Here is a 12,220-nt window from a genome sequence, read left to right as displayed (position 1 = left end):
CAAAGGGTTTAGAATTTCCAGTTTATAAACTTTTTATTTAAAAAATAAAATTATAAACAAAATACAGAAAAATATTGACACCTGTGGTAACAAGAAAAAGAGTTTTCACTCTTTAGGGCAATTAGTTATTCTGAGAGAATAAAATCATAAGATTTACAAGGAGATTTTATCAGGGAAGGAAGAACATAGTGTCGCAGTCTCACAATGGGCATCGGCATGACAAACAGTCCTGTCCCCTCGGCATTCTGCAGCACACACACTTTAAGCTTCGTTTCCAAGTTCTGTGCCATGCAGTTTACCTTGCCATCAAAAACCCCTAAGGTGCTACTACAATTGGTAGGAGTGCAATGTAATATTGGAAAGTAAGTTTCAGTTCCTCCTAGGTCAAGTGTGTTTTTGCTACTTTAACAGATTTCAAGGATGGCTTCTTCCCATGGAAGCCAAGCCTCTTCAAAATAAATTAAATAGGAACTCAAACATAGCCAGTTATGAAATGATACAATGCTTCCCCTCCCTCTTCGATATTAAACTTTCAACGAAAGTTCTTTTACAAAGTTGGGCTGGATTACAGATACAAGTTGTAGAATTTTTGCTTCCTTTACAAAGATGGCTGCAGTGCCTTCTCCTTTCAGCTCCCTAAACGAGCTGAAGTTCACACAGTAGTTTTCTGAAAACACAAAGTAGTTTCCTCCATTTTCCAAACATATTTTTCAAATCAACTACTTACTCATTAGCGATCTGGACTTCTTGTTTAGTTTTTCTAAATTACAAGAGTTACCTATTCTAGTTCCTGAATATTCCTCCAATTCATTTTTAACTTACGATTTTATTAAAATCAACATAAATTACAAACAACTCCCACAACTGAAGGTGCTAGATTCCACGGGGCCTGTCTAGACAAGGCAAATGAAAAATCAAGATTAGAATTCTCAGGCCTCCAGGACCATCTACATGAACCAAATCTGCTCATATCGTCCCTTCTTGGTTATCCCAAATTGAGTTTTTCTTTTGTCCATGATGACGATGACAAGCAATGGGGAGATGACGCTGGGTGGGCTGAGCTCTTTCTTCCTAGCTGTCCTCAGGTTGTGACTTCGGCTCCACTACATAACGGCTGGCAGCTGACAGCAGGTTGCTGAGTTGAAACCACTTCTAAGTCAGATTCACGGACAAAAACCACTGCATCACCACTTACATTTATGAGACACTGCGCCTGTAAGAGCAGCAAACAAGTTCAGGTGCACGCAACAATGCGCTGGTACACCTGGCACCCAACGGGCTCAGGTAAGATAGCCAAAGACAGCAGAGGTTGATAGACACAAAAAAGGGCAAGCCCAGGAACGTATGACAAAATAACGAAGCCTCTGATTAATCAGAGATATTTCCATTGACAATGAGATACCATGTCACATACACGGGGGGAAGTGACATCTGGCTATTACTCAGTGTTGGCGGACACGGAGTAACAGTGCCATGGAACTCTGAGGAGTCATTCAGCAGTATCTCACAAAGCAGAAAATGTACTCATGCAATCCATCAGTTCCAGTCTTGTTTCTCATATACAGAAACACACATATTTTTAATACACATCTATTTTTCCCTAGAGAAAAAGCTTGGGTATGTATATAAAAAAAAAACCGTGTGTGAGTTATTTATTTCAGCAAGTTTGTAATAGGAAAATACTAGAGTTAATCTAAATACCATCAAGGAAATGAAAATACAGAGTATTTATGCCTGAAATACCAAACAGAAATGAAAATAAATTACATAAAACTACTGACATGGATAAATCTCATCAGTGTGATAAATTAATGAAAATAATGTGCAAAGTAATTTCAATGGAGGGAAATTTTGTCACCTTGCTATGAAAACCACAAAACTGCTCTGACCTAACGAGCTGACCGAGTCTAGGGAGTTTTCCTGAGGGCGCACTCACACTTGTGCTAACCATGGGTGTCTGATGCTGTTCTTAGAGCACTGTGTATGTAACCATAGCATTCATTAGAAACCATCTAACTGCTCATCAGCAGAGAACTGGTTAAAGACATTCTGCACAATCAACAGTATGAGAACTATGTGGTTGAAAGAACAATGAAGGTGATCCTTGAAGTGGTGCAACCAAGAAAGATTAAGTCAAAAACCAGCCAACCAACCGACAAAACCCCCAGCCACAGACGTTTGTACAGTAATGCTACCATTTATGCAAAAAAGTAAAAATATATATTTGCTTATGTGATTCTAAAATGTCTCTGTGTGTTACATCCTCTGGAATAGAAGTGACATTTTAAAAAAGGCACTAACATCTTTGGTTGCATGTAGTAAAGAAACTGATTGGCTGGGATACAGGGCAGGAAAAAATATTCTATTTTTAGTATCTTTTGTGAATTTAGATCATGGATGGCTCACTTGAAAATACATTAAAACATCACTGTAAAATGAGACAATACCTATTGTCCTCGTCACTTTCTACTGCTGTGATAACACCACAACCAAAAGCAGGATGGGGAGGAGGGTCTGTTTGGCTTATAGCACAGTCCATCAAGGAAGCCCAGGCAGGAACCTGGAGGCAGGAACTGAAGCACGGACGTGGAGGAACGCTGCTTACTGGCTGCTCCTCTGGCCTGTGCTCAGCCTGCTTTCTTATACAACCCAGGATCATCTGCCCAGGGGTGGCACTGTCCACAGAGGGCTGGGCCCTCCCACTTCACTCAACAATCAAGAAAACGCCCCCACAGGCAAGTCAATGGCCAATCTCATAGAGGCAATTCTCCAATTGAGGCCCCCTCTTCCCAGGTGTGTCAAGTTGACAACCAAGGCTAGCCAGCGTAGTCTGTGCTGTCATGTGAGACCTTTTAACACAGGCAAGCTCATGCTGACTTCTATTGTGTTCAAGCAAAATCCATCAGACATTCAGCCTACATTAGCTCATGACTTCCCCAGTTTTAATCCTAATCTTCCAGATGAGGGGACCAAGGTACAGAGAGGTTCTACTGTGGATAAGCTGATTTTGAGGCACTTGTCAAAGAGTGAACAAATTATATAACTCTAACACCAGGAAAAACTAAAACTATGAATCTAATCTGAAATACAAAATAATTCAAGAAAAGATATTTTTAACAAGACAGAAAAATACTATTGAAGTATCGCAAAGTACCCAGTTAAACTTAACTCCAGGGTCTGCAGGAGGCTGGCTGTGACCTGATGGTATCAAAACTGTCCAGATGAGTGCAGTGAGGACGCCCCACATTTCTGCTTCCACCTCCTCTCCAGTGACCTGCAGAGGTTCTCGGCCTCAGCCTGCTTTCCTACCGACCTTCCCTCTGCTCTTTCTGCCCCCGTTGTTCATGGCACAAAGTCTCCTTGGCACCAGATCACCAATAGATGACCATGAATCTACCTCTCAGTCAAGATGCCTGGCAGGCTTCCCTCACTACTGCAGCCTGCCTTCCGCAGCACCAACCTTTATCAGGAAGCTGTCTTCCCATCTGACAGCGTGACTGTTTTTCAACACTTATCAATGAAGTGGAATATACTCCAACAGAAATGTGTAAAGTACCAGGAAAGGCTGAGAAGTGTTATTAACGGTGCACCTTCTGAAAAAAACTAAAGCTAGTGGTTTCAAAATAAAATTAAAATCTTTTAATTTTTATTTTATTTTTTAGTTTTAGTGTTTAATTTTTTGGAGGCAAGGTCTCCCTATAGCGCCAGCGAGCCCAGAATTCCCTATGTAGAGCAGGATGGCCTCGATGCCACTGAGATCCACCTGCCTCTGCCTCCCCAGTGCTGGGATGAAAGGCGTGCACCACCATGCCTGGCTGTAACATGTCAGTAATTTAAGACACTAAGTTGTTTTTTAAATGGAGAATGGGAGGGCAGGGCTGAGGAGGGAGTATGCGGAGGGAGAAGTGACACTGAAGGCCTTTAGGAAAGTCACATGAAACCTACCCTTCTAGAACTTAAATACATACACATCATAAAGAGATTAAAAGGAATCACCCTGTAAAAGGGGACACTGCCCCTTCTAGACATCATATGTTAACAAAAATCCCTCAATGCCAAGAATGGATTCCCTCTCAAGAACTTGTTGACCAGGGGCCCCATGGACCCTCAAATAATACTAGGCATTGCCCCTTGTCTTGATTAGCACCAGAAATTGATGGTAAGACCCTATTGCTAAAGACACTACATACATGAACTGTAAAACAAACAAGGAGAAATCAAGCTGGTGCTGACTTTAGAGTCTCATCTCTACTGGCTAGTGTTCATAGTGCTGGAAGGTGCTATGTATGCTACCGGAAGAGAAAAATAATCATCAACCCTATACAGCTGTGAATTCTGGGACCTATACTAACAACTGGCCTAGCAAGATATACCCACCAGTGCAACAGTGGCATGAATAATATGAGAGTCCTATTTCTAATTGGATTTAAGGTCTCCTTCACAAGATGGAGTCCATATCTGACACTGACATCAAACTTAGGATCTAAGGCTAGAAAGGTCACAGGCCATAGGGGAGAGCCTAATACTAGTTTTCTACTAAATAGTTATTGTATTAAACTGATTCCTAATGACTTATTATACCCATAGATTAATGCATCTCTCAGCTCTCACCAGAGACATTTCCTTATGCAGCAGATGGTGATTAACAAAGAAATCCACAACTGACCAATTTAGAGAGCAAGAGGCTGCAGAGTGCTTGTCCCCGAACAGGACACCTCGGTCAAACCTCTGCCTCCCAAGGCTCAGGATCACTGTAGAGAGCCACAGGTGGCGGATGACCACAAGGAAACAGTTTTCCAGCAGCTGCTCAGTTACTCATATGAATTCACAGCAATGGTGACAGCGTCCCAAGTCCCATGAGAGCTCAAACCAGAAAAAAAATTCCCAGCAGAGACATGAGGAAGTCAAAGAAACCTCAACGCAAGGTATGGAACTTTTGGCGACCAATGGCTGCTGGGAGGGGAGTCAGTCCCTTTAAGCATAGGACTCTTGGTAGGTTAACCAGGCTCCGGTGAATGGACCTACACTGAAGAACATCTGGGAACACAAATCGGACTCTACAGGCCACATTACATATAAGACAGTACATTAAATTTGGTGGGGGCAGTAGGGAAGGTATGGATAGGGGAGGGATCTAAAAACCATCAAAGCATACTGTATGAAAATTCAAAGATACAATTAAAGTTTGAAAATTTTTTAAAGATGGTTTTAAGCCAGGTGTGGTAGGCATGTCTCTAGAGGCAGGCAGATATCTGTGAGATTGAGGCCAGCCTGGTCTGCATAAGGGATTTCAGGCCAGCAGCAGCTACAGAGAGACTGCTTCAAACCCCCAGCATCTCACTGTGACTAGAAGATGAGTTTGTCCAGGAAAAGACAGGAGTAGTGAGAACTTAAATGATGTCTCTTTAATTATAATTATCTACATATAAATCTGGTAGCACAATACATACACACATATAAACATACATATTCATGCATTTTCATGCATGCTCAAACGATAGTTAGCCTGCATTTCAGCTTCCTAAGTGCTATGTTGCCTAGATACTGACCCCTCTGCTGTCAGGGTAGTCCCCCAGGCCTGTTAATACTGAGCACACAGTTTCATCACTTATCATGTCATAAAAAATATGGGTTCTGGTAACTATCAAGTGGGGCAGTATGGGACACGTTGCCTTAAAACAGCTCAGAATGAATGAGTGAATGAATGAATGAATGAATGAATGAATAAATAAATAAATAAATGAGCAATCTGTCCCCATCATAAGCTCCTCACCAGAAAGGCAGGTACGACTCACAGCAGCCCAGTGCATAAAGAATGCCTTAGCTCACCTCAGCTTAGCCATGACCACATTCCAAAAGCTCACCAAGAAAATCATGGGAACAGTAACTCAGGAGCAGAAACTCCAGAAATGGTTAAGAGTAATAACTAGTCATATGAGATGTGAAAACAGGATTTGAGCTATGCATGGCCATGGCTATTAATAAACTCATTAAAATTAATGCACTTTAAGCATCTAGAATCAGAGTGCAATGGTGAGAGCTAGAAGTGATCTAGATCAGTTCTTCTGGAGGGGAGTGGAGGTGGGCAGGCTCTCTCTAATCCCATGTTTAGTGCTCCCTACCTGGTTCTTGTTTGGATTCTCCATGAAGACACACTGCTTCATAATGTAGGAAACAACTGCATTTCCTCCCAATGCGGCCACGTGAGCTCTCACCATTGCAAAGACTTCAGCAATAAAAGCGTGGAGAAAACCGCTGACTCCTCCTTCCTGAAATGACATACAGGACCATCATATCGTATGTGTGTGTAGGAATGTACATAAAATGCCAAAAGACACATGGTGCAGATTCTAAATTATCTTAATATAAAAGACAATATTTAAAATTTTCCTCATAGGGAGGAATTTTTTTTTTTTTCATGAACAAACAAACCTTTAGTGAACAGATGTCTCTGGGTAAGGACTATAAGCTACTGTCACTAAAGCTCAGGTGAGCTGCACTTCACCTGTGACCAGTGAAGATCATATAGCTTTTACTTTTTATGGGCTTTTGGTACTGGGGAGCAATACCAGGGTCTTATGCATGCCTGGCAAGTGCTCTACTGTCAATCTACATGACTAGCTCTTACTACTGTTTAAAAAGTTTATTTTTAACTACATGTATATGTGAGTGTGGGTGTATGTGCACATGATTGCAGTGCCCACAGAGGCCAAAGAGGATGTTGGATCCCCAGGAGCTGGAGTTACAAGTGGTTGTAAGCCATCTAACACGGGTGCTTAGCAAGGGCAGTATGCATTCTTAAACAGTGAACTGCCTCTCCAGCCCCCTGTTATAGTTATTATTATACAAGGTTGACCTCAAATGCAAACTCACTGTCTCAGCCTCTCATTCACTACCATGCTCGGTTCAAACTGCTTCTTACTGTTCTGTTTTTCACATTAGCTGCTAACCTCTAATTCCAATAGTTATACAAAGTAAACACTCCACATGCATTTGCCACAGGATGAAGCACGTGGCTTGGAGTGCTTCTTTCTATTCAACACCATCTCATAACAGAATAAAATCAACAGTGCAGAATCACCTATTCACACACTACCAGGAGCACTAGAAAAGGGACAAATCTATGCTAGCTTCTAAAGTCAAGCATTTGTCAAACTTAAATGGTCTTTAGTTCTCTAGTCAGAGGCTCGGAGAATACTTTTGCATACTTTATTCTCCACTTGCACATAGAATATGATTAAAGCTGGTCATCTTGAAGGAAGTCTCCACTGAATTAACTACCCTGTCAGAAGCTATCTGTGCATTCACACAAAAACATACTGCGTCTACTCTGTGCCAGGCAGTGCTGGGAGAGGCGAGCACGGTGCAGAGACAGGTAAGAACCAGATACAGACATGCTTCCCATGGCTGGAGGAACAGCGCGGTGGATTCATCTTGACAATTAACACAGTTTTCCAAAATACAATCTACTGCTGAGTAACACATATAGATTCCTGGGTTTCACATCTCCATCATTTAAAATGTTACCCATTTGTAATAATAACCTGCTCAGCAGCCCTGTTCCATGATATAAGATACAGTACAATTTCCTTTTATGAGGTTAAATTCCTGTGTTACAAATGATATCACAGAGTGACCCTGACTATGAACTTTAATCACATCATATGAACCCTAAACAACAAATTCAATGATAAGCATGTGTTAAGAATGGGAAGAAACAGCAGGTCCTGCACTGGGAGGAGGAGTGGAGACAAGCAGCCTCCCTTATGGTCTCCACAGACATGTATCTATCATATAAGCTATGGTTTCTAAATGTGATTCCTTAAAAATTGCTATGTAAATGTATCGCAGGGACCGGCAGGATGGCTCAGCGGGTAAAGGTGCTAGCCATGAAGCCTGACAACCCAGGTTCAATCCCCAGACCCACACAGAGGAAGGAGAACCAACTCCCAAAAGTTGTCCTCTGACCTTCAAGTGCACATGCACCAACAATAAATAAAGAAAATAAATGCATAAATCTCGGGCATATACATACTGAGAAAAAGCTTGAGTTGTCCTGTCAGGTCAGTTTTCAATCTTAGATCAAAAATAAGAACGTTATTTGCTTTACAATAAGGACCTAGAACTTCTACAAATAATTGGGCTTAAATCTAATACAACTCTTGTAATGTAAGTTGCAGGTAGGAAATTTGATAAGTCTAGTTAAAAGAAAAAAATAACCCTATCCAGATAGGTTATGAATATGCAAATAGGTAAGTAAAATATAAATGTCTGTTGTTTGGAAGAAAAAAATAATTCAAAACTTGGTTTCATTACTACATCTTCTGAGAACATTTTTAAAATGAAATAACTTCTAAAAAATTACCTCACGAAGAGAAGTTGTTTCTCTAATAAAAAACATGTTAATTATCCCAAGGTATTTAGTTATTTTTGCTCCAGGAACAAAAGAAAGCGGTGTCATCTTAACAACCCCAACTGTGGAATTTGCACACGGCAGAGCAGACCGATTTCGGAAATTTCCTTCACCCACTGGACTCGCTTTTTCGACTGTGACCGCTAAAACGGAGAAAGACAAGATAAAATTAAGAGCAGGCACTGGTAAGCGAGCACCCTAAGGTTTCCAAGCAAGTGGAGATACATTCAGCTGTCTGAGGCAAAGCCATGTCATGAAAGAAATGATCATGCACCACATGCAATTTAAAGACAGAGAAACATGAGATGGTGGAATGGGGTTCTTGGGAAGGAAAACGGCATTCCTGCAAAGGAAACGTGATGCGGTGATGCGGTGTAGCTACGCACGTCGGTTACAAGGTGAGGAAAGAACAAGCGGTACAGCAGTGGTTATCTGCTGGAGAAACAGATTATCACAAGGAGAGTGTGAAAGTTGTTACAGTTCCCAGTATAATTTTTCCATCTTTTTCAGACGACTTCATCACCGTCAACTTGCAGATAACCCTTACATTAGCTACTTGTAAAGTATTTCTTTTCCAAACTTTTTGATTAAACAAATGTGTAACTTTGAAACCTTAACAAATGATCTCGGCTGTCTAAAAGATGTTCTGTAAAGTAACAAATAAAATAGCTACCACTTACTAAATAACGACAATAAGCCAGAAACATACACATGTGTTTCCAATCCTTACAGCAGCCCAGCGACATCAGTCATCATCCCCATGTACATGAGGAGAGGAGGCTCAGAGATCAAACAGCCCATAGTCATCCAGCCAGTAATTTAGCATTTCTAAGACTCAAACCCAGATCTGACTGGTCCTATGTCCTGTGTTCTTTCCTTTACAATGTAGTTCTTTCCCTTTTAATGTACTGTAAACTCAGACAAATATAGTTACCTCAAAATCTATCAGAATACACAGGCTGTCCAGAACACTAAATTACTGATCTCAAGTCTAACATAGGTAAATTAAGGACTCTCTCTGCAGACACACTTTATTGTTTCAGTACTCTGTGTCTCACACTTAGGAAGCTGACAGATGCCATAGGAAGTACAACGCTGGGTCCTGAAGAGTCTGGTCATTCCCTTCCATCTAGAACGATGGAATACTTATATAGAGCTATGAAATCAGTTCAACAACTATGAGTAACACTCTAAAGGCCCACTAATAACCTTCATAAATGACCATGAGCATCTGCAGCTTTCACACTCGAATACATGATTGACTGGCAATGCTATCATTAGGCAGTAGGGTCTAGCCTTCACCACTGGAAAACGAGGGATATGCTTCTGAGATCATCAGAACGTGGTAGAAACGTGCGCCTACTTGTCTTAATTGATCCGCGCCTTATGGTCTGAGCTTTCAGTTTAATGAGCTCTATCCAGCTGCTGCATCTGTCTGCAAAGGAACTGTAATCAACTGACGTTGCTGAAAACACAGACAGAAAACAAAAGAAAACACAAAGAAAAAATATAGATGACGTATCTTACTCGTCATAATACTCATGATGATGTAACCTAACTGTGACTTAGAAAAAGAATGGTCCCTGTCAAATTAGATCAGAGAGGTGGTGAAGAGTTGGGCTTTAGATACTGATTCGTCCAAAGCCTGCTCCTGATTAGCTGGCTGAGCACAAGGGTGTGTGGTCTCTTACTTAGGGAGACCAAAGTAGGGTCCAGCACATGCATCAACAAGAGGACCAAAGACTATGTTTAGTGATTTCCTGTACTTTTCATTTATAATATTTTAGTTCTTTTATTGGAGAATTTTAATTTACAATCCAAACATTGAGTAATCCACTTCCCTATTTTCAGCCCAAAATAAAAATAAGACCCAAGTGTTGAAATATGCTTGAGAGGAAAAACAAAAGAAAATGAAACAGCAAGCACCACCATCTCACAAGCTGACGTAGCTCTTACTAAAGTATCTTCTTTCCATTAGTAATCCAACTACCAAACCGGTGTAACCACCAAAGGCTCATTTTTGTCAATATTCCGTTTCCATGCTTGATTTTTGGAACAAAGCCTCTGACAACATGGGATGGGAAGAGGGTGGTGCCTGTTAAGTATCTTTTATAACTCGTTAACTTTTACACTTACACGTTAAAAAAGTTAAAGAGCTAAAACTTTAGAAGCTGGGAAGACTATTAAAATGCTAAAAAATTTAAATACTTAATGAATCTTTGGAAATATCTGAACTGTAACACAGTCACATTTGGTGTCTACTCCATTGTCCGGTGTCCTCCTACACCTGTAATTTTATGCACTACCAAACCAGAATCTCGCACCCTGGGTGACTATGTGCTTAGTTAAACAGACTCACCTCTCTGTGCAGCTGGTATACCTGAGTTAGAACTTGCACTCTCCAGGTGTTCTAATAAGACAATATGAACAACATTAGCTTGGATGCCAAGTACAAGGCAAATCTCTTCTTTGCTGTTTGTTAATTCTTCTATAAGCCAGAGGAAAGGGGGTAAATCTTTATGTCTTCATTATAAAACAAACCAAATAGAAGTATTAAGATTTAAAATGAAGTTTTAGCCCCATTAACAAATACCACGCCAAGGAAGACTGCTTGCTTATGACAACAGAAAATGAGTTTCATAATAAAATTCAGATGGCAACATGTTAGTAGGGCAATGGGAGGATGCAAAAAGACAGGACAGACGGGAGCTCAGGGTGCTAGGGAGGGTGGTCAGAAATGAACAAGGGAGGGGCAATGTTCAGGGCTGTGACAGCTAGTGCAATGTAGAAGTCACACATATAGAAGGTGATGATCCACACTCCACACATCAATAGTGCTTTGGCCAGACCCTCTTCACCACTAAGCCCTTCATTTGACTTTGTCAACAGACTGATCATCAGAGAAATAATGAGGAATCCAAACACAGATCATGCCCTATCTAGATGCCTGCTGAAGAGGGCAGCATCCAGGCTTCCTCTGGCTACTTTAGGTATTTGTAATTTGCACATTAAAGACACTCTGCAAGTTGAAGAAGCACCATAAAAACTCATCTACAAGTTGATGTGCTGGCTACTGTTCCAGAGGACCAGGGTTCAGTTCCCAGCACCCACATTAAGCAGCTCACAACCACCTGTAATTCAAGCTCCAGGGGGATCTGATGCCTCTGGTCTCCACAAGTACCTACATTCAGGTACATATACTCACACATAGACACACACACACACTCAGAATTTTTTTAAGAAACTTCCATCACTGTCATTGTTCATGCTCTATCTGCTCTAGCCTACTTGAATTTTTATTTCAATGAAACAAACAGAAAAAAACAGGGAAAAAAAGGTGTCGCCAATTTAGAAATAGCTCATCAGAAACACTGAGAATTGGGTCCATCCAGTTTTTAAAAAATATATATATATACTTTTTTTCCATTTCTATTTAATATACTGATTGACTGGTAGTATTTTCAAATTAAATGAGTTTAATTTTTCCAAACCAGAATTTGTACAGGATGTTTTTTTAAACAGAAGCAACCCTGTCATCCCTACCTGGTTGGGTAAAATCCTATTTGTTGAATACCATTTTTGTTTAGTTTACTTTCATGGTGTTTTAAGATGTATTCATTTTGTTAGTCTACTTTAAAGGTATTTTAGTTTGAAAATGATAAACCACATTCTCAACAAAGACTCTATAACTAAATATGTATATACAGTCAACATAAATTTGTGCTTCTTAAAATTAATTTACTTGGTATCATTAATTTTTAAGTAAAATCTCATATAGACTAAAAATGTTAAATTAACACCAAAATA

General features: G+C 40.4%; 1 protein-coding gene across 22 annotated transcripts in view; it reads right to left on the bottom strand.

Annotated features, from left to right (window-relative positions):
* Window positions 1-408: 408 nt before the first annotated feature.
* Window positions 409-12,220, bottom strand: part of C2cd5 (C2 calcium dependent domain containing 5) — a 92,242-nt gene continuing 80,430 nt past the window's right edge. For 11 of the 22 annotated variants that reach the window (XM_029564968.1, XM_029564969.1, XM_008836237.3 and 8 more), the window contains 5 exons: window positions 10,773-10,823; window positions 9,777-9,878; window positions 8,366-8,556; window positions 6,123-6,269; window positions 409-1,213 (listed from right to left, as the gene is read on the bottom strand). In XM_029564968.1, the coding sequence (XP_029420828.1) occupies window positions 1,082-1,213; window positions 6,123-6,269; window positions 8,366-8,556; window positions 9,777-9,878; window positions 10,773-10,823 (623 nt within the window). In that variant the 3' untranslated portion in view covers window positions 409-1,081. The remainder of the gene's footprint in view (window positions 1,214-6,122; window positions 6,270-8,365; window positions 8,557-9,776; window positions 9,879-10,772; window positions 10,824-12,220) is intronic. The other 11 variants (XM_029564970.1, XM_029564972.1, XM_029564971.1 and 8 more) reach the window with 3 other exon arrangements.

The sequence above is a fragment of the Nannospalax galili genome, unplaced genomic scaffold (genome assembly GCF_000622305.1).
Source record: "Nannospalax galili isolate Female #2095 unplaced genomic scaffold, S.galili_v1.0 scaffold917, whole genome shotgun sequence".
NCBI lineage: Eukaryota > Metazoa > Chordata > Mammalia > Rodentia > Spalacidae > Nannospalax > Nannospalax galili.
The sequence above is the reverse complement of the archived record's forward strand: the minus strand, read 5'-3'. Positions and strand labels throughout refer to the sequence as shown.